This window comes from Balaenoptera musculus, chromosome 4, assembly GCF_009873245.2.
Source record: "Balaenoptera musculus isolate JJ_BM4_2016_0621 chromosome 4, mBalMus1.pri.v3, whole genome shotgun sequence".
In the NCBI taxonomy this organism is placed as follows: Eukaryota; Metazoa; Chordata; class Mammalia; order Artiodactyla; family Balaenopteridae; genus Balaenoptera; species Balaenoptera musculus.
Genome location: NC_045788.1, coordinates 11530516 through 11557062, shown reverse-complemented (window position 1 = coordinate 11557062; position 26547 = coordinate 11530516). Strand labels below are relative to the sequence as shown.

General features: G+C 37.4%; 1 protein-coding gene across 1 annotated transcript in view; it reads right to left on the bottom strand.

Moving 5' to 3' along the window:
- Positions 1-26547, bottom strand: part of COL6A5 (collagen type VI alpha 5 chain) — a 110201-nt gene that overhangs the window by 18097 nt on the left and 65557 nt on the right. The window contains exons 31-36 of the mRNA XM_036850673.1: positions 24686-24697; positions 21311-21798; positions 18521-18614; positions 17316-17969; positions 14251-14341; positions 8515-8723 (exon numbers count right to left, since the gene is read on the bottom strand). Coding sequence (XP_036706568.1) covers positions 8515-8723; positions 14251-14341; positions 17316-17969; positions 18521-18614; positions 21311-21798; positions 24686-24697 — 1548 coding nt within the window. The remainder of the gene's footprint in view (positions 1-8514; positions 8724-14250; positions 14342-17315; positions 17970-18520; positions 18615-21310; positions 21799-24685; positions 24698-26547) is intronic.

Genomic DNA, 26547 nt, shown 5'->3' with positions numbered 1-26547 from the left:
GGTAATCTCAGTAGATACAGAAAAGGCTTTTGACAAAATTCAACACCCATTTAGGATAAAAACTCTCCAGAAGGCAGGCATATAGGGAACCCACCTCAACATAATAAAGGCCATATATGACAAACCCACAGCCAACATCGTTCTCAATGGTGAAAAACTGAAACCATTTCCTCTAAGATCAGGAACAAGACAAGGGTGCCCACTCTCACCATTATTATTCAAGACAGTTTTGGAAGTTTTAGCCATGGTAATCAGAGAAGAAAAAGAAAACAATGGAATCCAAATCGGAAAAGAAGTAAAACTGTCACTGTTTGCAGATCACATGACAGTATACATAGAGAATCCTAAAGATGCTACCAGAAAACTACTAAAGCTAACCAATGAATTTGGTAAAGTAGCAGGATACAAAATTAATGCACAGAAATATCTTGTATTTCTATACATTAATGATGAAAAGTCAGAAACAGAAATTAAGGAAACACTCCCATTTACCATTTCAACAAAAAGAATAAAATGCCTAGGAATAAAGCTACCTAAGGAAACAAAAGCCCTGTATGCAGAAAACTATGACACTGATGAAAGAAATTAAAGATGATACAAACAGATGGAGAGCTATACCATGTTCTTGGATTGGAAGAATCAACATTGTGAAAATGACTATACTACCAAAAGCAATCTACAGATTCAGTGCAATCTCTATCCAATTACCAATGGCATTTTTCACAGAACTAGAACAAAAATTTTCACAATTTCTATGGAAACACAAAAGACCCCAAATATCCAAAGCAATCTTGAGAAAGAAAAACGGAGCTAGAGGAATCAGGCTCCCTGACTTCCTATACTACAAAGCTACAGTAATCAAGACTGGCACAGAAACAGAAATATAGATCAATGGAACAGGATAGAAAGCCCAGAGATAAACCCATGCACATATGGTCACCTTATTTTTGATAAAGGAGGCAAGAATATACAATGGAGAAAAGACAGTCTCTTCAATAAGTGGTGCTGGGAAAACTGGATAGCTACATGTAAAAGAATGAAATTAGAACACTCCATAACACTATACACAAAAATAAACTCAAAATGGATTAAAGACCTAAATGTAAGGCCAGACAATATAAAACTCTTAGAGGAAAACATAGGCAGAACACTCTATGACATAAATCACTGCAAGATGCTTTTTGACCCACCTCCTAGAGAAATGGAAATAAAAACAAAAATAAACAAATGGGACCTAATGAAACTTAAAAGCTTTTGCACAGCAAAGGAAACCATAAATAAGATGAAAATACAACCTTCAGAATGGGAGAAAATATTTGCAAACGAAGCAACTGACAAAGGATTAATCTCCAAAATCTATAAGCAGCTCATGCAGCTCAATATCAGAAAAACAAACAACCCAATTCAAAAATGGGTGGAAAACCTAAATAGACATTTCTCCAAAGAAGACATACAGATGGCTAACAGGCACATGAAAAGATGCTCAACATCACTAATCACTAGAGAAATGCAAATCAAAACCACAATGAGGTATCACCTCACACTGGACAGAATGGCCATCATCAAAAAATCTAGAAACAATAAGTGCTGGAGAGGGTGTGGAGGAAAGGGAACCCTCTTGCACTGTTGGTGGGAATGTAAATTGAGACAGCCAGTATGGAGAACAGTATGGAGGTTCCTCAAGAAACTAAAAATAGAACTACCATATGACCCAGCAATCCCCCTACTGGGCATATACCCTGAGAAAACCATAATTCAAAAAGACATGTACCACAATGTTCATTGCAGCACTAGTTACAATAGGCAGGACATGGAAGCAACCTAAGTGTCCATCAACAGATGAATGGATAAAGAAGATGTGGCACATATATACAATGGAATGTTACTCAGCCATAAAAAGAAATGAAATTGAGTTATTTGTAGCGAGGTGGATGGACCTAGAGTCTTTCATACAGAGTGAAGTAAGTCAGAAAGAGAAAAATAAATACCGTATGCTAACACATATATATGGAATCTTAAAAAAAAGAAAAGAAGAAAAATTGGTCATGAAGAACCTAGGGGCAAGATGGGAATAGAGATGCAGACCTACTAGAGAATGGACTTGAGGACATGGGGAGGGGAAGGGTAAGCTGGGACATATGTACACTACCAAATGTAAAATAGATAGCTAGTGGGAAGCAGTCACACAGCACAGGGAGATCAGCTTGGTGCTTTGTGACCACCTAGAGGGGTGGGATAGGGAGGGTGGGAGGGAGAGAGATACAAGAGGGAAGAGATATGGGAACATATGTATATGTATAACTGATTCACTTTGTTATAAATCAGAAACTAACACAGCATTGTAAAGCAATTATACTCCAATAAAAACGTTTAAAAAAAAAGAAGATGTGGCACATATATACAATGGAATATTACTCAGTCATGAAAAGAAATGAAATTGCGTAATTTGTAATGAGGTGGATGGACCTTGAGTCTGCCATAGACAGTGAAGTAAGTCAGAAAGAGAAAAACAAATACCATATGCTAACATATACATATGGAATCTAAAAAAAAAAAAATGGTTCTGCTGAACCGACATGCAGGGCAGGAATAAAGATGCAGACGCAGAGAATGGACTTGAGGACACAGGGAGGGCGAAGGGTAAGCTGGGACGAAGTGAGAGAGTGGCATGGACATATATACACTACCAAATATAAAATAGATAGCTAGTGGGAAGTAGTTGCATAGCACAGGGAGATCAGCACGGTGCTTTGTGACCACCTACAAGGGTGGGATGGGGTGTGAGATAGGGAGGGTGGGAGAGAGATGAAAGAGGGAGGGGATATGGGTTTATAAGTATCTGTATAGCTGATTCACTTTGTTATACAGCAGAAACTAACACAACATTTTAAGGCAATTATACTCCAATAAAGATGCTAAAAAAAGAATTAATAAATATTTATGGCTTTATTCATGTATGGTTTATAAAAAAGCATGAGAGAAAAATAATTAAATTAAAATTTAAAAATTGAATTGTACCACCAAAATTGTTTTTAAAAAAGTTCTCCCATTGATGACATGATGATCGTGAAATTTGGCAGCTAGATATATTCCGTCATTTGAAAATGCAAACAATGCCCTTGCCAGACAACACAGACTACATTGTTAACGTTTTTGTGGAAATGGGCATGGATTTGAATCCTGGCTCTGCCGCTTACAAGCTGTGTGCTGTTGCTTGAGGATCTTAACCTTTGCATCAGTGTCCTCATCTGTAATATGTAATAGTCATTATAATAATAATAATAGATTTTCAGGGTAAGGATTAAGTTAAATCATGTATATAAAGTGCCCGGCGCATAGTTGCACTAAATAAGTGGTAGCTTCTGTCATTACTATTATTTCTCATGCATTGTTTGATCATCAAGTGAGACAGTGAATACAATGTTGAAATGAATACTGGCCCCCAAAGCATTCCATCTGCACTTTTTATTAAACTGAATACTTTCTTACTTGTATTAGGCTTTTTTTTTTTTTTTTTTTACTCAGAGTATACTTTGATTATCAGACTACAAGCTCCTTGAAGACAGGGCCTCTGTCTGAATCTTTTTTTTTTTTTAAATCTCTCTAACCCCCCAAAAGACTAGCATGGGGCTTAATTCAGAACAGGAGTCAAATACATATTTGCTGCATGGGTATTCATGGGAAAATCCATGTAAATGCTTGGCAGAGTCCTTTCCTATAGGAAGCCCTCAATGAGGGCTGCCACTGCTTTGTCGATTGCCACCACCACCATCACCCAATTATCACTTCAACTATCTACGTTTTATTCCATTAGCAAAGAGTCCCCATGAAAACAAGTGTTGCTAACACTATAGAACATTGCTTTAGTAATTGCAACAAATGATTTCATGAGACCTACAGAAGCAGCCTCCATGAAGTCAAATCATCCACATCCCCTGAACTCGCAGTTCACATTAGCTCTGCCGCATGCAAAATCTTCAAGGAAGACACCCAAAATATAATAACTATACAATAAATTCTCAAGCAAAAGTGAATGTCACAACCTCAGTCCACAGCTTAAAATGAACAGGAGACTCAGTTTATCCCCCAAAGAGCAACCAGATGATTGAGATTTCCTAAAACGTTCATGAAACATGTCATTACAATTCAAACATGATCCTAATTCTATCACTGACTTCTTTAGCATGTGTACAGATATGAAAGTAGGACATTCAGCTTGGGGATTGCTCCATTGGGTGACTCAGAAGCCAGTTCTGTTGCATTTAATTCCAGTACAGATTTAAATGTAGCAGAAGATATATGTCTTCAAGTTCAACACATGACAGAAAAAATTGGAAGCAAGCTAAGTGTTCAACAGCAGATAAATAGTTAAATACATTCATTCATTGAAAGTAACTTTATGAGAACACAGAAAAATCAGTATGAAGCTTGCAGCAATATGTAAAATGTATAACATATGTGAAAAGCAGGATATGAAATTGAATAAAACTATGTAAACCTATATGCCTATGGAAAAACCAAAAACTGCACTCCACACCACAAATAGCTCAGTCTGCTAAATTGTGTGACTTGTGACTCTGTATTACAATTTTATATGGTATGATAGTACTTCTACAATTTTTTAAAAATTAGCAGAATCCTGAGGGTGTACTGGGAAACAGTGGACAGGGTGTAGAAATCTTGAGTCCCTATACTGAATGTTTTAGTTCCCTGATCTTGGGGACTTGAAGTTTCTTCTAAAACAGGGTTTCTTTCACTATTGACAGTCTGACTGGATAATTCTTTGTTGTGAGAGGATGTCCTGTGTGCATTGTAGGATGTTTAGCAGCATCTGTGGCCTCTACCCACTAGATGCCAGTAGCACCCTCCAGTTATGACAACTAAAAATATCTCCAGACATTGCAATATGTCTCCTAGGGTAGAGCAGGGTGGAATCATCCCCAGGTGAATTTGCAAGAGCTAATCACTAAATACCTTTCCAGCTCTAATACCTTATGATTGATTCAAAATCAAAAGATACATTGGCTTTAAAAAAAACCTGATTGTAGATCACGATCAAAGTTAGCAAAATAAGAATGTAAAACAAAATCCATGCAAATTCCCTTGAGCACAACTCCAGCCTAGTTTGAAGAGGGAAGTGTTGCCTCTTATTTCTTAATAAAATTCATTGAAAAGAACGTCAGCTGAAATTATCCTAAGGCCAGGGAGTGCTTAAAGCTATGAGTGTGCCCTAGGTTGAGTTTGGGTTGGTATTTAACATTCATTAAAAATTATCCTGTCCCTCTTTAATCTTGACAATAGACTAACTGTATCTTAAGTATTAGTTAACATAGCATCTTTGAGAAAGTGCTAGGCTCACCATTGGGTCAACAGTTGCAATTTAATTAGAATTAAACCACCCATTTTTCATTACATAATTCCAAAGAACTATGTGTATTCCATTGGTGAGTAATTAAGAGCAACTGAATTTTCCAAGGAATTTTTATGTTGTGGATGCCGTGGTCAAAATGCATAATAGTATCTCTAGATAACCCCGACATATTTGGATCTTAAAATGTCTTGTTAGATAGATGTTGGATGAATAGATGGGTGGATGAATGTTCAGTGTCCTTGGATGAGTAAAATAAAATTATAATCCAGTTTACCTGGATCCCTTTGACAATAGGAATTCTTCTGTTCTGTGATACTAGTTACTCAATTGCTTTTAGCTGAGAACACAGAGCAAATCTGAAAGCACACCAAAGTGGTAGCATGCACAGTAGTTATTAAACTTCAGCCTGGATCAGATTTTTCACTTGTTAAAAATCAGATGGCTGAGTCCCACCTCCAGTTTCTGCTTCAGTAGGTCCAGGATCAGTGCATTTCTAACGAGTTCCAGGTAATGCTGATGTGGCTGGTTTACGGACACATTTTTTGAGAATCACCAGGATAGTGGATCTGAAAAATGAGGACCTACAAAAATCACCCGTGGTGGTTTTAAAGCTTGTGGCTTTTTCCTGGCCACTCACACCCCTAAATATGAAGCAGTAGTACTGAGAAGGGCTTAGGAATCTATGCTTGTGAAGGGCTTCCAGGTGATCCTGATACAAATTGTCTTTGAGCTGCTGTAAGGAGTGGAGAGGGCCAGGAAAGGTGATGGAATTAAGGATGAACTTGGAAACTGGAGTAGGGAGGAAGAAGCAAGGGAGAGGCCTAGGTAGAGAGATAGTGGTTGTGTTTCTTGTGAAAGAGAGTGATACACAACTCATTGCCAGCCCACAGTACTCTGGGAACTCTAAAAGTTTCTTAAATGGTGGTTCTTGACTTCCCCAGGACTCTCCGTTCAAGGGCACAAAAATCAGCCCTTGGCCATAAGAATCACATTATAAATGAGTAATAAGCATAACATGTGGAAGTTCTTACAGAAGTTATCAATCTTTTTATTTGTGCAATACATCTGGAATGTATCAAAGCTCATCTCTTAGCGACTAGATAAAATATCTGAACTACAATTTACTCTCCTTGAGGATGGCACATTATACAGAAAGTTCTCAGCAGCTTTTGACAACTAGCTAGCAATGATTTTAAAAAGAAAAAAAAGAAAGAAAGGAATTATATGAAGTCCCTAGACAACACTGATGATCTGAGACTCAGATTTATTTAAAGGATAAAAAATATATATTATCCTTAGGTTTGAGACTCTGTTTCCAGGCAATCACAACTCAACATAATCCTCCACAGAACTCCCAACACACTTCAATCCACTGCAAGAGAAATTGGGTGTGGTGGGTGTAACAGCAAATTGACATTTTTTTCCTATAGAGCCATGCAACAATTATTTCTGCAGCCAAATTGGACCTTAAACTGGTTATGAGTATCTTGATACCAGACATCTGAAAAACCAAATGAAAAGTGTTTCTATTATTACTGAACAACAGTCATTAAAGATGGCTGCAAAGATGAGTTTCTCCTTTTTTCCCTTAAATATCCAATTAATTCTGTCTTTCTTGAAAAGTTCCACACTTCTGAATTATTAGACTTTAAAATGCTTACCACTAACAATACTATCACAAATGACAATTGGGTATTCCAACTCTGCCAAAATAACTTCTCTTTTTCTTTTTTATTCTTCCTAAACCAAACCATAATAAATTCCTATGCCTTGAGGGCTGTTGTAATTACCATATCGTTAAAATGAATACCCCAAATTAACTGCATCCATTAAGAAGAACAAATTTTGTATTTTCTTCTTTAAGCTATGTCTATATAATGATAAAAACCTGTTTTAAATAAGAAATCACACACTTGAATGCCTTAATGCCAAGGAACTACGTACATCCAGGTTTACTTCATTACTTTTTTAAAAAAGTCTTATTTTTCAACTAATGAGTAATTGACTTTTTAATTCTCAATTCTAGCTTCTATAAAGGAAAGCTTAGCTGCTTTAAAGACAAAATTCAAACGTGTATTTCAGAAATAGGGGGGAAATATGGGGACATCAGTGTTGAACCCAAGGAAAAGAACATTTATTTATCCAAGGAAATTACTAAGAATGAATATTATGAGATTGGCCACCTTTTCTTTCAAACTTGCATATTCTAACATCACACATGATACTTACGACATAATGCTTTAAATGCTGGCATTCTGGCCAAATAAGCATTTTGGGAGACTCTAGATACATAGATGGAATAACTGAATAGTCTGTTTAGAATTCTCACCCTTTTAAATGAAAATACAGCCAAAATTCTATGATCTGATTTGTTTGAAACTATTAAATCCTGACAAAAAGCATTACTGCTTTGCCATTAAAATGTATAGAGTAGGGGCTTCCCTGGTGGCGCAGTGGTTGGGAGTCTGCCTGCTAATGCAGGGGACACGGGTTCGAGCCCTGGTCTGGGAGGATCCCACATGCCGCGGAGCAACTGGGCCCGTGAGCCACAACTACTGAGCCTGCGCATCTGGAGCCAGTGCTCCGCAACAAGAGAGGCCGCGAAAGTGAGAGGCCCGCGCACCGCGATGAGGAGTGGCCCCCGCTTGCCGCAACTGGAGAGAGCCCTCGCTCAGAAACGAAGACCCAACACAGCCAAAAAAAAAAAAAAAAAAAGTAGAGAGTGGGGTAGTTTATTTTATTTCCAGTGAAAAAACCTTACACCTTCTCGTGAAATCACAAATCACAAATTCTGGGGCACTGGTCAGGCCAACTTTTAAAAATTATTTTAATTCCTCTTTTGCTATGTTATTCTCTATAGTACCTCCTTCTACATCATACTAACCTAAATTGTGGTTTCTAGAGAAATCTTAAGTTTGGTGAGCATATCAGGGACATTTCTTAGAGCTTATCAGTGATTTACAGAGTGGTACCTGTGACCATTTAAATCTTCAGATCAAATAAAAGCTGCAGTTGTAGCCACCATCTTGAACTTGAAAAATGTTGCTTTTTATACCCACCTTATTTATTTGATTCTCTATTAGTGTTAAAGGATGAGGATCCAGTTATCTTAAAATTACTGCTATAACTTTTCATTTCCTTACCAGAAGTGAGACTTGCAATTTCTTCAGAATCCTGATCTTTGTCATATTTAGTTGTTAATTTCTGTGGCAGAAACATTTGGCTTGGAATGTAAACCAGATGGTCACTTCCACTGTCTTCCAACACAAAAGATGAATCTCTGCCCACACTCAATTCCTGGCCAATGAAGCTCTTCTCTCCTGAAGAAATCCCATGTGGCTCAGGGGTAAATCTAGAAGATAAAAGGGAAAGTTTTAGGTGAACCTATATAACTTTGGGGAATACAAATAAAATATCCCAACAATTTAATATAGTTAATTATTTCTTAGAAGAAATAAAATTGGGTGATAAAAATCTAAATTTATTTCAATCAAATAATTCATTATACTACAGGGGAATTCTACTAAACATGTAATGAAGAACTAATACCTATCCTTCTCAAACTATTCCAAAAAATTCAAGAGGATGGAACACTCCCAAATTCATTCTACAAGGCCACCAGTACCCTGAAACCAAAACCAGACAAAGACACTACAAAGAAAGAAAATTACATGCCAATAGCTTAGATTAGTACAGATGCAAAAATCCTCAACAAAATATTAGCAAAATGAATCCAACAGTAGATAAGAAGATCATACACTGTGTCAAGTTGGATTTATTCCAGGGACACAAGAATGGCTCAACATACACAAATCAATCAGTGTGATATGCCACATTATCAAAAGGAAGGACAAAAATCATATGATCATCTTAATATATGCAGAAAAAGCATTTGACAAAATTCAACCTCCATTCATGATAAATACTCTCATCAAAGTGGGTACAGAAGGAACATATCTCAACATAATAAAGACCATTTATGGCAAATCCACAGCTAACATCATATGCAATGGTGGAAAGCTGAAAGGTTTTCCTCTAAATTCAGGGACAAGTTAAGGCTATTTAACCACTTCTATTTAACATAGTTTTGGAAGTCCTAGCCACAGCAATCAGATAAGAAAAAGAAATAAAAGGCATTCAAATTGGAAGGGAAGAAATAAAACTGTCCCTATTTGCAGATGGCATGATACTTTATATAAATACCCTAAAGTCTCTACCCAAAAACTATTAGAACCAATAAATGAATTAAGCAAAGTCACAGGACACAAGATTAATATACAGAAATCTGTTGCTTTTCTATACACTAATAATGAACTATCAGAAAGAGAGAGTGAAAAACCAATCCCATTTAAAATCACTTCGAAAAGAATAAAATACCAAGGAGGTAAAAGACCCATACTCTGAAAACAATAAAACATTGATAAAGGAAATTAAAGATGATACAAAGAAATAGAAAGATATCCTGTGCCCTTGGATTGAAAGGATTAATATTGCTAAAATGACCATACTACCCAAAGCAGATTTAATGCAATTCCTATCAAAATACCCATGAAAATTTTCACAGAACTAGAACAAATAATCCTAAGATTCATATGAAACCACAAAAGACACTGAATTGCCAAAGCAAGCTTGAAAAAAAGAACAAAGCTGGAGACACCACCCTCCCAGACTTCAGACCATACTACAGAGCTACAGTAATCAAAACAGCAAGGTACTGGCACAAAAACAGATACAGAGATCAATGGAACAGAATAGATAGCCCAGAAATAAGCCAACACACTTATGGTCACTTAATCTAGCTATGACAAAAGCGGCAAGAATATTCAATGGAGAAAAGACAGTCTCTTCAATAAGTGGTGCTGGGAAAACTGGACAGCTACATGTAAAACAATGAAATTAGAATATTTTCTCACACCATATACACAAATAAACTCAAAATAGATTAAAGACCTAAATGTAAGACCAGAAGCCACAAAATTCCTACAAGAGAATATAGGCAAAACATTCTCTGACATAAATCACAGGCAATATTTTTTTTGTCTCTGCCTCCTAAAGCAAAAGAAATAAAAGCAAAAATAAAGAAATGGGACCTATTAAACTTAAAAGCTTTTGCACAGCAAAGGAAACAATTGACAAAACTAAAAGACAACCTATGGGGTGGGAGAAAATATTTGCAAATGATATGACTGATAAGGGATTAATATTCAAAAGAGATAAATAGCTCATACAACTCAATATCAAAAACCAAACAACCCAGTTAAAAAATGGGCAAAAGAGCTAAATAGAAATTTCTCCAAAGAAGACATACAAATGGCCAGCAGGCACATGAAAAGATGTTCAACACTGCTAATCATCAGAGAAATACAAACCAAAACCACAACGAGATAGCTCCTCACACCTGTCAGAATGGCTATCATCAAAAAGTCTACAAATAACAAATGTTGGTGAGGATGTGTAGAAAAGAGAACACTTGTACACTGTTGATAGGAATGTAAATTGATGCAGCCATTATGGAAAACAGTATGGAGGTTCCTTACAAAACTAAAAATAGAACTACCATATGATTCAGCAATTCGCATCCTGGGCATACATCTGAAGAAAACACAAACACTAATTTGAAAAAATACATGAACCCCAATGGTCATAGCAGCACTATTTACAATAGACAATACATGGAAGCAACCCAAGTGTACATCAACAGATGACTGGCTTAAGAAGATGTGGTATACATATACAATAGAATATTACTCAACCATAAAAAAGAATGAATTATTGCCATTTGCAGCAACATGGATGGACCTAGAGAATATTATACTTAGTTAAGTAAGTCAGAGAGAGAAAGACAAATACTGTATGATATCACTTATATGTGAAATCTAAAAAATAATGCAAATGAATGTATATAGCAAAACAGAAACAGACTCACAGGTACAGAGAACAGACTAGTGGTTACCAGAGGGGAGAGGGTGGTGGGGGGGAGGAGCAGGTTAGGGGTAAGGGATTAAGAGATATAAACTACTGTGTATAAAATAGATAAGCAACAAGGATATTTTGTATAGCACAGGGACTTACAGCGATTATCTTGTAATAACTTTTAATTGAGTATAATCTGTAAAAGTACTGAATCATTCTGCTGTAATCCTGAAACTCATATAATATTGTAAATCAATTATACTTCATTTAAAATAAAAAGCATATACTGATACATTTGTGTAAATTCCCATTATCTTTCCCTTTCCTGCCATCTGCTTATAGCCTATGAAACACTACTTTGGAATAAATCAAGTCTGATTTGTCACAGAGTTTTAGATAAATGACAAGAAACTCATAGGTTACTTGGGACAACCAAATAATGTGTCTTAGTTTGATATCAATCTCCACAGAAAATGTAGAAAATAGTCATTTAATCTACCATCAACTGCTCTGAGAAGAATAAAACTATATAAAATATATCTCATTGACACCATGCTTCCTAAAATGGTGTCTACATTTATATTCTTTGGAGTAAGAATGATAGTTTGAAAATATTGTGTTTTTATTTAGGTGATGATAAAAAACATATTCAATATAAGTTTATTCTTATTCTATTAATGCACCTTTATGCAATTTCAAGTCCATGTTTACATTTGCATTGATACTGTTGTTTGGCACGCGGTGGTACTACTTTAACTGTTGAGAGTTAATGAGGAAAGGAAATAAAGTCAAACATAATGTTATCAACAATACATTCACACCAAGCAAAAGCCAAATGATACAATGACATAGAGTGGGAATGACTGTTTTGCAGTAGTGCAGGTGAAGGCAAGTGCTGGGGAATCAAGCACTCACAGAACTGAGTGGGCAAGCTGAGAGCAGAGGTGACTCTGCAGCATGCATCATGTTTTACACATTTTACCAATATGCACCATATTATTAATAATTTTTTTATTGAAGCATAGTTAATTTACAATGTTCTGTTAGCTTCAGGTATACAGTAAAGCGATTCATTTATACATACATATATATGTGTATATATATACATATATATGTGCATATATACACATATATATGTGTATGTTTTCAGATTCTTTTCCGTTATAGGTTATTACAAGATATTGAGTATAGTTCTCTGTGCTATACAGTCGGTCCTTGTTGTTTACCTATTTTATATATAGTAGTATGTATATGTTAATTCCAAACTCCTAATTTATCCCATTCCCCTGCACCTTTCCCCTTTGGTAACTGTAAGTTTATTTTCTGAGTCTGTGAGTCTATTTCTCTTTTGTAAATAAGTTCATTTGTACCACTTTTTTAGATTCCACATATAAGCGATATCATATGATATTTGTCTTTCTCTGTCTGACTTCACTTAGTATGATAATCTCCAGGTCCATCCATGTTGCTGCAAATGGCATTATTTCATTTTTTATGGCTGAGTAATATTCCATTGTGTGTGTGTGTGTGTGTGTGTGTGTGTGTGTGTGTGTGTGTGTGTGTGTATGTATTATATCTTCTTTATCCATTCATCTGTTGATGGACATTTAGGTTGTTTACATGCTTGGCTATAAAATTTCTTATTTTACTTTTGAGGAATTCTATTTTGGCAAAGCAGAATCATCTAATACATTAAATTAGTGTTTTAAATTTGTGTCTTATTGAGTTTCCTTGGGTTTGATGTACGAATTTGTTTTTGTTTGATAGTTGCATAGGAACTATACACATATGGTATTTGCAGCTAGATTTGTGTTTGTACATGTTAAAATAACATTATATTAAAATGTAGTCCTGTAAGAAGGGATTTTCCTTTAAATAAGAGTATTGTCTATTCCATGTTGGGAAACACTGCTTCACAGGACATCAGTGCCATATTGTCCTTCAGAAGGTGTGAGCTGCTGGACACTTCCTTGTTAAACTACTAAATATAGATGAAACCTGACATGAGAGGAACATGTATTTGCATGAATTCTGAGGAACACTTCATCTTGCCATTTTGGATATATGGGTTTTATGGGAAAGACCGCATCTATTTTGAGAAGCTCTTGGCTTAATTGCAATCTGACAGGACAGGGCCATTATGGGCTAACTCTGGGCTTTCACAGACTGTAGTCAGGGATCCAAGCTTGGTGAAATAGAGAGAAAAGCACAGAGCAGCCAAATGGGCCATTCTCGTTCTGTTTGAGGTTCAAGTCCATTCAGATTAATTATTTCTATTTTCACTCAAGATAAAATTTTAAAGAAAATTATTTACATGTGCAATGATATTGTGGGGTCTTTCATGCTGTTTTGGGAATGAAACAATGAATCACATGGAACCCCATACTTCAGTGAGACAAGATATTGGGATAAACTGTAATAAGTGCCTCAGCAGAGGTGTAAAAAGTTATTTAAAAAGGAAAAACTGTGGATTTTGACTGAGAGTAAATATGGGCTTTGAAGAGGAGACAGGTTTAAATCAGGGCCATGAAGGATGGGTAGGGTTTCACTGGAAGGAGCAGGAGCCCAGGCAGTGTGACCAGAGGTCCAGGAGGGTAAACTCCTGGACCTCTGGTTACACAAGGCAGACAAGAGTCCAGTGTGGCCGGAACTCAGAGCTTATGATGGGGAGAGATGAGAAGTAAAGTTGAGGTGGGTTGAGACTGAATTCTGGGTTCTATTCTGGGGTAAATGTCAATTTGGAAATTTCTGAGGAAACCATGAATTTTAAAGCAAAATTGTAATAAGCTCATGAGGATGTTATAAAAACATAAATCCAGAAAGCATGCTTGTGTGTAACTTCTGCTACGGAAAATGGAATACATGAAGAGCCTTTCCTTCAGAGACCTTATCATCTGCCATCAGCCAGTTACACACCCCTCAGTCAATCAACAGTCACTTGTAAATATCAGAGCTTTCTAACTCACAGAAGATTGATACTTCGATTATCCTCTTCCTTTGAATTGATGAGTCTGCAGATGTTTTCAAGCATCATTGGTGGGTACTGATTGAATCCTCCTATTGAGAGAGGAAAATTATAGTTAGATTTTTAAACTAGAAATTGTATTTGCTAGGGAAAGAGAATTCCAACAGGAATCTTCTTGAAGTGATAAATGTCACTAAAGTATTTCAGCACAATTTGGCTGGGGTGAGAAAAGAATATAGTAACAACTAGAAATAGCATTCAGAATTTGATTTTAGAACATTTTGCAGCCAAAGAATTACCGGGGTCATGGAAACGGACCTCCTCAAATTGTTCATTTAAGGGTTAATTGTGATGCAGAGACACGATTTCCATATGTTCAGGCTAACATAATTTTATTCTGATCCTATAATACTTTTTCACTCAGACTTATGCTAATAGAAAAAGTAATATTTTATTACATGATGCTATTTCTGTGCTTCTGCACCAATTAACACTGATTTCCTAGGAGGAAAATAATCACAGGAAAGATTTTAGCTTACTGACCTAAATAATATGTTCCTTTACCTCCTTCTATTGTTGTTCTATAAACTGTGGAATACTGAGAAATATATAATTTTCCCCTCATTCAGGAAAATAAATAGGTTTTAGTGAAAGGAGATCTTTGACCACTGAATGATCGAAGACTCCATGAAAATATCTCACAGAATGTTTATGGTTTTATAATAATCATATTTCTCTTGTTCTAAGATGAGCATCTTTTTCTATTTCTCTGAAATGAGACTGTCTTCTAATCAATTGTAGTTGACAGTTGCTATTGGTGAGGAAGGAATCATGATGCCATTGTTATCACCTGTGCATGTGGGAACAACAAACGTGCCAGCACCAAAACTTGTAGAATTGGGGTCAGTAGTTAAGAAAAAATTCCCAGAAGTATTAGTAAAGGAGACTTTTAACTTCTACAAACCAAGTGGTTATGGGAAGACAGTGAATTGGATGTGTTTAACAACATTGCTCAGATGGAAATCAAAAGTAAGCTAGCTCTAATAATTGCAAAGCCTAATTTAAGAGCCCAGCAAGACCAGTTTTGTGTTATTTCATAGAGTCTTTTTAAAGTGCTGCTCCTTTGGGGTGCATTGACATATACACACTACTATACATAAAATAGATAAGTAATAAGGACCTACTGTATAGCACAGGGAACTCTTCTCAATACTCTGTGATGACCTGTATGGGAAAAGAATCTTAAAAAGAGTGGATTTATGTATATGTATGCCTGATTCACTTTGCTGTGCAGCAGGAGCTGGCATGGCATTTTAAATCAACTATACTCCAATAAAAATTAAATTATAAAAAAGATTTTCTAAAAAAATCTATCATCGATCTTGATGGTATAAAGAAAAATATTGCATGGGAAAAGATGGGTATCAATGACTCTGAGTCAAGAAAGAGCTCACAAAAGTCAAATTTTGACTAGAAGAAGTTTTAGGAATGCCTTAACCAAGTCTATTTCACGTATATTCCCTTTTTATGTATGCACAAGAGTGACATATCCTAGTCTGTCTAAAAGAACTTTTTTGAAGACTATAAAATAAAAAACTCTAACAGGAAAGTCAGTATCAACATTTAACTGGAAGCACTTTTTCTTTCATTTTTCATAATATAATGGTGCATTATACAATGGAAGGCATTTAGAGTTAAAGAAATAACATGATATCCCCAAAGGGGCAATTATTGGATTCTTCAGTCGAATATGAGTCACAGGAGAAAGGGGAAGCTCCTTCTGCAATGAAGAGTGAACTTCCAAGACGTTGTCACTATGGTGGTATTGGAGATTCCTTGAATACCAGGGCGACTTTGGAATCCTAGGGTGGTGGGATTGGTTCCAACAGAACCTAACTCTACACTTGTCAGATTCCCAGAAAGAAAAGGTTCAGCTCTGATTCCATGGGATCCTCTAGAGCAGGATTTCTCAACCTCAATGCTATTGACATTTTGGGCTGGATTGTTCTTTGCTGTGGGGGGGCGCCCTGTGCATTGTAGGATATTTAGCGGCATCCTTGGTCTCTATCCACTAAATACCAGTAGTATCCTCTCTCTTAGTTCTGACAACCAAAAGTGTCTCCAGACATTTCCAAATGTCATCTGGGGAGGCAAAATCATCCCCAGTTGAGAACCACCTCTCTAGAAAGAGCATTTCTAAACCACTGGTGGTGAAGGACAAGGTATTTTTATTTCTAGCCTTTTGCAGACTGATACTTTTGGTTTATATCTTGTTCAATGAGACAAAGTCCACTGTTTATACACTTGTATAATGTGGCAATGTCAAATTGCTTTAAAAGTTTCCAGATGCTTATTCTCAATTTCTGTATTTCTTTCTTTCAGAAATATTTCTGTATTTCTTTCTTTCAGAAATATTTCTGTATTTCATCAGTTTATGAAATTTCTGTATTTCATCAGTTTATGGACTAACACTTGTCCAATGGGTGACATTTTGTAGTACATTGGCCTAGAACCTTTCTACTCAAAGTGTGATCTGTGGACCAGAAGCATTGACATCACTGAAGAACCTGTTAGAAATGCAGAATATTAGGCTCCATCCTACACATACTGAATCAGAACCTCCATTTTAACAAGATTCCTGTGTGGTATGTATGCTCAGACTCTTTGGAAGCAGCACTCTCACAGAGGTCTCCAGGGTACTCCAAGGTTGGAAATAAACCAGGTGTAGCAGGGAAAACTTTTATTTAAATGCTCAACCTGGAGACCACCTAAGAGCTGCTAGAACTTCTTTATGTTGGGCAAGTGTAGTTCAGGAGATCTCCAGTCACTCTGTTCCTTCTAGTGCTGAGATTTTGGCTAAGAGACATTATATCATGAAAAAGGTCTCACCGCATTATGACCAAAGCATAAACAAGGTATAACCAAGATGTGTCCTATTCCTGTCCCCTTTTCACCATCTAATTCACATATTTTGGTTAGCTATAGATACAGAGGTATGTTAGGTTATAAATACTACTAACAAACACTAATTTATTAAAACATAGAGAAAATAAAATAGTGACTTACGTCTAACTGAGTACACAAATGGCTTTAAAAACTTCACAACATAATCCAGGTTTGGTTTATGAATTCTCCCAAGCTGTATCAGATGATGATCAAGTGGGTGGCTGGCTAGCTCCTCTATGTCCTCCTTATGTGTAGAGCCCAGAGAAATCACAAATATGACATAGCCTTGACACTTGGCCTTCAGAGCCATCTTCTTTAAGAATTCCTTTCTCTCATGATTTTCTCCAGCGGAGACCACAAAGATGACCCTATGTTTTCTCAGTTTGGGTGTTCTTGGGAAGAGATCCTCCACAGTCCACAGTAGGGCATGGCCAATGGTGGATTCTCCATTTAGTTGTTGGAGGTAAGTCTGGATGTGCCTCTTCATTAGAGCTTGATTGTCATAAGTTGTAAACTCAAACTCTGTTTTTACCACATCCTTCTTCCTCCCATCCCAAGGAGAGTAGCTCAACAAGGCAATCCTATCACCAGAGTCTGAGGTTACAGGGTCTGAGGCAATATCAAAGTTGTCAAGCATTGAGCTCACCAAGGCTTTGACATCCTTAAATTCATCACTTGTTATATTCCTAGAATTGTCTAAGAGGAAGGTGACATCCATGTATGAATTTTCAGGTAAGAAAATCTCTTTCTTGCAAGTATTTGGAAAACATTTATCTGAAAACACATAGAGACTTATCATTGGTTCAATGTCAGCACAAGAAGACACTGTTGTTTGAGATCTTCAAGTGAATAAAGGACTGATTACCAAAAATTAATCATCTGATCAATACCTCTTCAATCTCACATCATTTAAATTAATAAGGAATTTTCAAAGTCCCCATAATTTCTGTGGCCACTAGCAGACAATTTGGGAATGTCTTTGTTGAAAGCAGATGTAAGTAACATGTATACTTAAAGTCTATAAGACATGTCCAAACTCTTTTAGAAAATATTTTAAATATTTTAGAAGCTTTTGACACAAACTATCAAATTGTCCCCAGGAAAAGTCGAATCAATTGGGATAATCTTCTAAACCAATTTTCACATTCTATGGAAACTTCAAACATTACAGAGATTGAAACTCTGACATATGGTGTTGAAAGACTGGAAAACTTAAAATAGAATCTACAATCAAAAATAGAATTCTTTGATAAAGGTAGATTTAATAACTCACCCAGAAGGCATTTAAGTGTTTCAGCACAATAAATTCTTCTCATTAGTCTTACCATAGCAAAGAGTACAGTGCCGAAGTCTTTCTAATGGTTCATATTCCCCATTTGGAGGAAAAGGAAGCACCTGAAATGTTCCCGTGTTGTCAAACTGCATTGAAAAAGAAGTATATGTTTACTTGCTCATTTTCTTTAGTCATCATCAGGAATACACTGTGCACACACTTTAAGAGTTTGAAAAACACCTAACTAATCACCATCACCTTGCATTGTAGCCCATTGCTCTATTCAGTGCATCTTTATGCATACACACACACACACACACACACTATCACCCCTTGATCCTAAACATAACCCAAGGAAGCGTATAGAACAGGTATCAGCAACCCAATTTTATGATGAGGAAACTGCCACAAGTTAACCACAAGATTCACCCACTGGGGTAGATATTAATATCTCATTCTTATCTCTAAACCTGCAATTCTGCATTGAATTTTCACACACTTCTGATTATGCACCAGCTGTTTATGTACTATACATCAGTTTCTGGGGTTGGGTCTTGCAGAAATTTTACATTCACAAGTTTCCTTTAGCCTCTTTAAGTAGTGATTCTAACTATTTCCAACCAATCACACTATCTAGAAGAAGGCATATCTTTCAGATGTCAAGTGGATTTCTCCAATCACAAATTCCAATTAAAAGTTTATTCCATACTACTCAGCCATAAAAAAAGTGAAATAATGCCATTTGCAGCAACATGGATGGGCCTAGAGATTATCATACTAAGTGAAGTCAGAAAGAGAAAGACAGATACCACGTGACATCACTAGTGGAATCTAAAATATGACACAAATGAACATATCTACAAAACAGAAATAGACTCCCAGACATAGAGAACAGACTTGTGATTGCCGAGGGGCTGGGAGGGGAGGGATGGATTGGGAATTTGGGATTAAAAGATTCAAACTATTATATATAGAATGGATAAACAACAAGGTCCTACTGTATAGCACAGGGAACTATATTCAATATCCTGTGATAAACCATAAGGAAAAGTATATAAAAGAGAATGTATATGTATGCCTATATATATGTTTGTGTGTGTATACATATATATATATATATATATACATATATATATATATAACTGAATCACGTTGCTGTACAGCAGAAATTAACACAGCATGTAAATCAACTATACTTCAATTTTTAAAATGTCTATTCCAAAAGGATGTAGACAGAGGACACTAAGTCTATTCAAAATTCTTGGTAGTATACTGCCTGATTTTGTCTGTTTCTTGATTATATTTTTGCTTTGATACTCACTGAAATGGGCAATATACAGCATTCATTCATTCATTCATTCAGACTCAATAACTATATAATGGGCATTTACTCTGTATGAGGCACCATGCAATACAGACACTTTAATTACAATAATAGAAATCTATCATTCCCAGGTGATGAGGGGATCTTTCAATCGACAGAGATGCTCATGCTTTTGTTCTTTCTCCCTTGGGAAATTAAAAGGTAGAAAAACCACCCCCTCTGTTTTTCTGTAAAGTGCTGACTGAGCGTTTGGTAATATGTATTATCATTCCAGCCTTATAGTTAGAAAGTAGTTACTACATTCCTACTCTAGTTTTTATGAAACTGGATACTTTGGGTGTTATTTTGTGTTTGACCTTGTTGGTCCCCCATGTAAAGATTAACTGCAACCTTGGTAATCAAGGAAGTTTATTCACAGGAGTCAACCACATGCTCTTCATTCATCCATGCATTCATTCAACAAATATTTATTGAATGCCTACAATGTTAAATAGGTAATATTCTAGGTGCTGGGGATACAGAAATGAACAAAGCAGATAAAATCTCTATCTTACATTCTAGTGGGGGGACATATACCATAACAAAACCAATAAATAAATTATCTATGTTGGGAAGTAATTATTTTTATAGAAAATACTTCAAATTCCTACAATCCTTTCTGTCAGGATCTATTCTCCCTATGACTCCTATTTCCAAAATATTCATGGATACCTTACAAGCAGATTGACTCTCTTCATGTTATAGAGAGCTTTTCTTTTTATAGTAGACATGTGTATATGTGTAAAAATAGACCTTTATAACCTCTTGGATGACATAATGATTCCACCCAGGTCCAGGAACATGTATTTCATGGACAATATGAGTAGATTTTAAAATAGTTGAAGAGTAGATGGAGAAGTTCTTCAGTTTGTGGGGAGAAAGAAAGAAGCACAGATCCCATGAGAATCTGTGAATCCAAAAGGGATGGAACCTCTCTTGGGAAAAAGGTTCATACCCATCAAAGTTTTACACAACATTAAGGGTTCAAAAACCCCCTAAACTTCACCCATTACAGTTTAAGACCAGCTGTTCAATGAGATACAGCTAGCAGATGACAGATTTGAGAAACACCAGGTTGGCAGAGGGCTGGTAAAGCATTATATTGACAGCCCTAGTTCAAATCTTGATTTAGCCACTTAATAGCTGTACAAAATTGAAGAGGTCACTCAAACTCTCTGGGTCTCAGTTTCCTGATTTTTAAATGGAGATAATGTGCATTTACTTCAGAGGGTTGGAGAATGCCTGAGTGTGTATGTAAAGGGACAGTGTTTGGTGCCCAGCAGGACCTGAACAAAGGTGGCTGCTATCATTGGCTACTGTGCTTATTAAAAATTGGATTTCATGGACCCTGGCAACAATACAGCTGTGAAAATTGCAAAGGAGGTCAAAAGGCCACATCTGTCCCCCTACTCCCCAGTATTCCCGTCCTGCCAGTACAAATATCTTAAAAATAAATACGTTGACCAGGGAAGTACTTACCCCAAAAGCCTCGTCAAGGGAAACCCTTTCATTAGAAGCAAAGACTGCAGGGCTGATGTCCATGGCGCTAAACTCCATGGTGGCCGTGATGATGGATGACCTACTGGCAGATTGTCCATTGCTAAAAAACACAGCGACTCTCTGCACATTGACTCCTCCTAACGTCCGCTTGAAGATGTTCCGAGCCACAAACTTCATCGTGTTACCAATATCTCGGACTTCCCCAGAGTTTTGATATTTAATTTGGGAAAGAAGCTGAAGGAGTTGCTTCTTGCTATGGTAGTCAGACCCACGGATGAGGTAGCTGGTGCCTGAGTCGAAGGAAACCACGACAACTCTTGCTCCCACAGGGCAATTATTTTCCCTGATGTGAAGGTCATTGACAATAGAAATGATGATGTCCCTCGTTTCATTAAATCTCTGCTCTGTGATATCGTAGGACTGGTCCAGGGCAAATACTAGCTCTGTTGGATACACTGGACACTTTTCTACAAAAATGAGAAGCAAAAGTATTAAGTTATTTCACTGGGTCAAAAGTCTTTCCCATTCCCTTTACTCCAGTGAGACAGGTTGAAACTGAGGTCTGGGAAAATGCAAGTGTCATGTAAACTCTGGAACCAGAGGTACCCACATGTAAAGGGAGGAAAAGACTCTCCTTTGTTAGCCTGAAGGTGTTACCTAAATACAGAGCAGTGATATTTTGCTATATAATGCTCAGGCTTCACTGCCCACCATCAGTGCTATTTAAAAAGAAATTGGAAGGAGTATTTGGGTTAATGGAACTTCCTGTATCCTGATTGTGGTAATGATCACATGAATCTATGCATGTGTAAAACTGAACAAAAGAGTGAATTTTACTGTATGGAAAAATTTTAAAGGAAACTATGGCTTATCAGAAAATCTGAAGGTAAGGGAAACCTCTTGCACTGTTGGTGGGAATGTAAATTGATACAGCCACTATGGAGAACTGTATGGAGGTTCCTTAAAAAACTAAAAATAGAATTACCATATGACCCAGCAATCCCAACCCAATATACTGGGCATATATTCTGAGAAAACCATAATTCAAAAAGAGTCATGTACCACAATGTTCATTGCAGCTCTATTTACAATAACCAGGACACGGAAGCAACCTAAATGTCCGTCGACAGATGAATGGATCAAGATGTGGTACATATATACAATGGAATATTACTCAGCCATAAAAAGGAGCGAAATTGGGTCATCTGTAGAGACATGGATGGATCTGGAGACTGTCATACAGAGTGAAGTCAGAAAGAGAAAAACAAATATCGTATATTAACACATATATGTGGAACCTAGAAAAATGGCACAGATGAACCGGTTTGCAGGGCAGAAATAGAGACACAGATGTAGAGAACGAACATATGGACACCAAGGGGGGAAAGTGGTGGTGGGTGGTGGTGGTGGTGGGATGAACTGGGAGATTGGGACTGACATGTATACATTAATATGTATAAAATGGATAACTAATAAGAACCTGCTGTATAAAAAAAAATAAAATTCAAAAAAAAATCTGAAAGTTTATTCTCTTCAAAAATCTTCAGAAATGATCTACTAATAATGATAAAGTCAGCTGGAAGATTTTCATCCACTTATGTGCAAACATTTATTGAGTATCCACCATGTGAAATGCAGGGTAATATGTGCTGTGAGATACATATGAAGATGAACAAATGCAAGTTTGCCCTCGAGGAACTTGTCTGGGGAGGATCATGATATTGAAAGGTAGAGAATGATTATTATTCTTCACACGGATTCAGAGGACAAAGAGACTGTTTCCAGAGAGAGAGGATTTCAGGGGCTTTGGGATGACAGCGAGGGTGGCAGGAGGAAGGGGGCAGCACAGTTGACCATGGCAGGCTTTCAACGAGCTATTATAAAGATGGGACTGTCTGTAGTCTCCAACTCAATCCTAATAGTCTTATGATGACTGCACTTTGGGAATTTCATAGGTAATCTGCCCTATGTACCAAACCAAACTTTTCAAAGTCCTTGTTAAAGTCTGAACACAGGAAGAGAAAATAAAATTATTTAAAAATTAAGCACCCCCTCATCTACATCTACTCTCCCCAATCTGGCTAACTCTCAAAATGCATTAAACTCAATATATAGCATCTCCCAACCGTTGTTCCCAGTAACAGAAATAGAAGAGGAAGTGTTGATTACGAGATGTGTTTTGAATCAAGACATTTTGCTGCGAAGAAATTTTTAAAATATGCAAGCCAATAATGAACAAGAAAATGAGAAAAATGTACTATGCCTTATTTCTTAGCCCTATACTAAAAAGGATTAATGAAGTGGTAGATAGCATCTTCAGAGCTGACTTATCATCACAGATTTTCCCAGAAGACAGCACCAGTTTCCATTTATTTTTAATCTCTCCCTTTCTTAGTGCCCAGCAGGGTACCTGATAAATTTAATTCAAACCCCTGAAGTTTTACTGAGTGCTTAGATTTACTACGTTTTTTGTTTGTTTTTTTTTTTTTGAATAAAGTGAATGGTGCCAAACTTTGGGATGAGCTCAAAGATCCGGTGGATCTATGTCAGCAGGCCTCTAGGAGACCAGGAGCTCTTGGAGTTGACTTAACCAGCTCAGGGGTGACATCATCCGAGGGGTCTAAGGCACCACGGAACACCGACTGCAGTCTAGGCCCCAGGAAGACCATCCTCCATCCTCCGGGTCAGGCTGACGAGTGGTGGGCACGTGGAGGTGAAAGGTGTGAATGGAGGTCAGAGGGAGGAAAGGAAACATCGCCCGTCCAAGGAGCCAGTGTTCACGGACTCAGCAGCAGATGGAGCAACAGAATGGGTCAGGCAGTGAGCAGCCCTGCACTGAATTGTCCAACAACACAGGACCTACCCCGTGAAGAAAATGAGTTGGAAACTGGCAGGACCTGGAAAGAACAGCAGTGTGAAGGGTCTGGGAGCTGGCAGTCAGCATTTTATAGTCAGGTCCAAACACGACACTTAAAATTATAGTCATAATAAGTGTCTGCACAGAAGGAAGAAGTCTCTTTTCCCGTGGGGATGAGAGTTTCTTTTTTTTTCCTTTGTGAAGTGTTTATTCAAATATTTTGCCCATTTACTTTTTTTTTTTAATTTATTGAAGTATAGTTGATTTACAGTGTTGTGTTAGTTACAGCAAAGTGATTGAGTTATACATACATATATATATCTATTTTTTCCAGATTCTTTTCCCTTATAGGTTATTACAAAATATTGAATATAGTTCCTTGTGCTATACAGTAGGTCCTTGTTGGTTATCTATTTTATATATAGTAGTGTGTGTATGGTCTTGTCAGAATGCAAGAATTATTTCAGCAAGCTGCATAATATGGTAAGAATACTCACCTTTCCAACAAGCTATAAAGAGGAGAGAGAGAGAAAGAGTCTGTTACATTTTTGCAATGCTGACTAAAAATAATCCAAAAAATAAAATTTCAAAAAAGTTTAATATTCTGTTTAACTCTAATTGCAAATGGGGCTAGTTTCTAATTACAGGAAGCCAAGGTTAAAGGATGGAGGAGGGCGGACACAGAAGTTTATTATTTTGTGGACCTTCCTGACCTTTCCTCCTTGTGAGCTGTGGCCAGCAGACATTAGCAGAATTCTGGTTGAAATTTGAATCACTGATCACTTGTTTTAGAAACAGAACAGATGAGCCTCTGATTAAAAGGCAAGATAGCTAATATTCAATTTGTTTTGTCTCTATTTTACAGCCTTCTGAGAGCCATTCAACAAGGCAGGACTAAAATACGGGGTCTTATTTTCTTCACTGATGAACACCTTGGGAACCTCTATTTTTCTGCAGAGCTGTGGGGATTTCCAAGTGAACTTTGTCTCTGCTAAAAAAAATACAGCTCCTGTGTTTGAGTGATCTTGTATCCAGACTGGGGGAACCCCCTGCTTTCTCCCAAGCATCTGGTTTCTCCAAGTGATTTACCTGGTAAGCGTGAGATGTAACAGGGGGAAATATTGGCAAATCTTGAAGAAAGCACAGGCCTGACAATTTCCATGTTCATTTTACTCAATTCCTAGGAAGCAAATGAATCACTCCGAGACTATAAAAGATTTTACTAGCCCTGGCAACAAACTGGTCATCCATCCTGCTGGCCCACAGCCCACAAACCCTCTCACATCAACCCTAGGAACATTTTTGTTTGTCTTCATCCTGCAGTTGCTGAGATGCTGACTGCCAACAGAGAGCACACAGAACCCACGGCCTCCTCTGCATCTCAAGGCCTGAAATAGATCTCTCTTCCTGACTGAGAAGTCCCATTTGTTAACTTCCAGCCCAGCTGTGAGGCCAGAAGAACAAACTCTAGAATTAGGTGCATTTGTCTGAGTTTCAGTCTGGGGAAACTACTTGACCTCTTTTAGGGTGTTTCTTTTTTTTAATTTAGTTTTTCCTGAAAATTCTCTTTCTTATGTCTCTCCTAAGACTCCAATTACTTGGGCCCTCCTGTTTTATCCCCAACCTCCCTTTCTCTCTCCATTCTCCCCAGCTCCCTAGATCTCTTACTTTATTCTGGGGCAAGTTCCCACCCACCAGCCCAGGGCCCTCATGCCAGTGCAGCTGGAACTGCTGTAGGGCTGAAGAACAAACATGGTGGAGCAGGAGTCCAACCTTGCAGGGCATCTGAATTAGCTCCAAAGGCCTGTCACCCAAACCCCTATCTCAGTTCTGCATTCTAGAGTTCCATGCTCTCTGATCAGCACCCTGTCTGGTTATAGACTCCGCCCACTTCCCGACAACCCACTAATTTCCTGGCTAACTCCTTTCATGCAGTGTTGGAAAATGCCCTCACATCCCAAATCCTCCAAGATAGATATTCACCTCCCTGCCCCTTCCACCCCTTGGGTCTTCCTTGATTTAGATCACACACTCCTCTCCCTACAATAGCTCCCCCCTTGTCCTCTCCCTGTGCCCCAGGCTGGTTCTCACCTCCTCCCTGTGCTGGAGAGCCTTTCAGCTCTCAAGTGACATCTTTGACATGGGTTGCCCCACTCAACCTTGGAGTTTTCTCCATTGACTGCTTCTTGCCTCTTTCCAAGTTGCCCACACTTGGTGGGACTTCCTCATCTCTGCAGTGCCATTTTTTCTGGTGTTGGGCCCACTCTTTTTGGTAATGCATCTCCCTGGGTTCATTCTTTAGAATTCCATTTCTGTCTCTCTAGTTTCACATCCTTTGGAAGCTCATTCATCCCTGCGG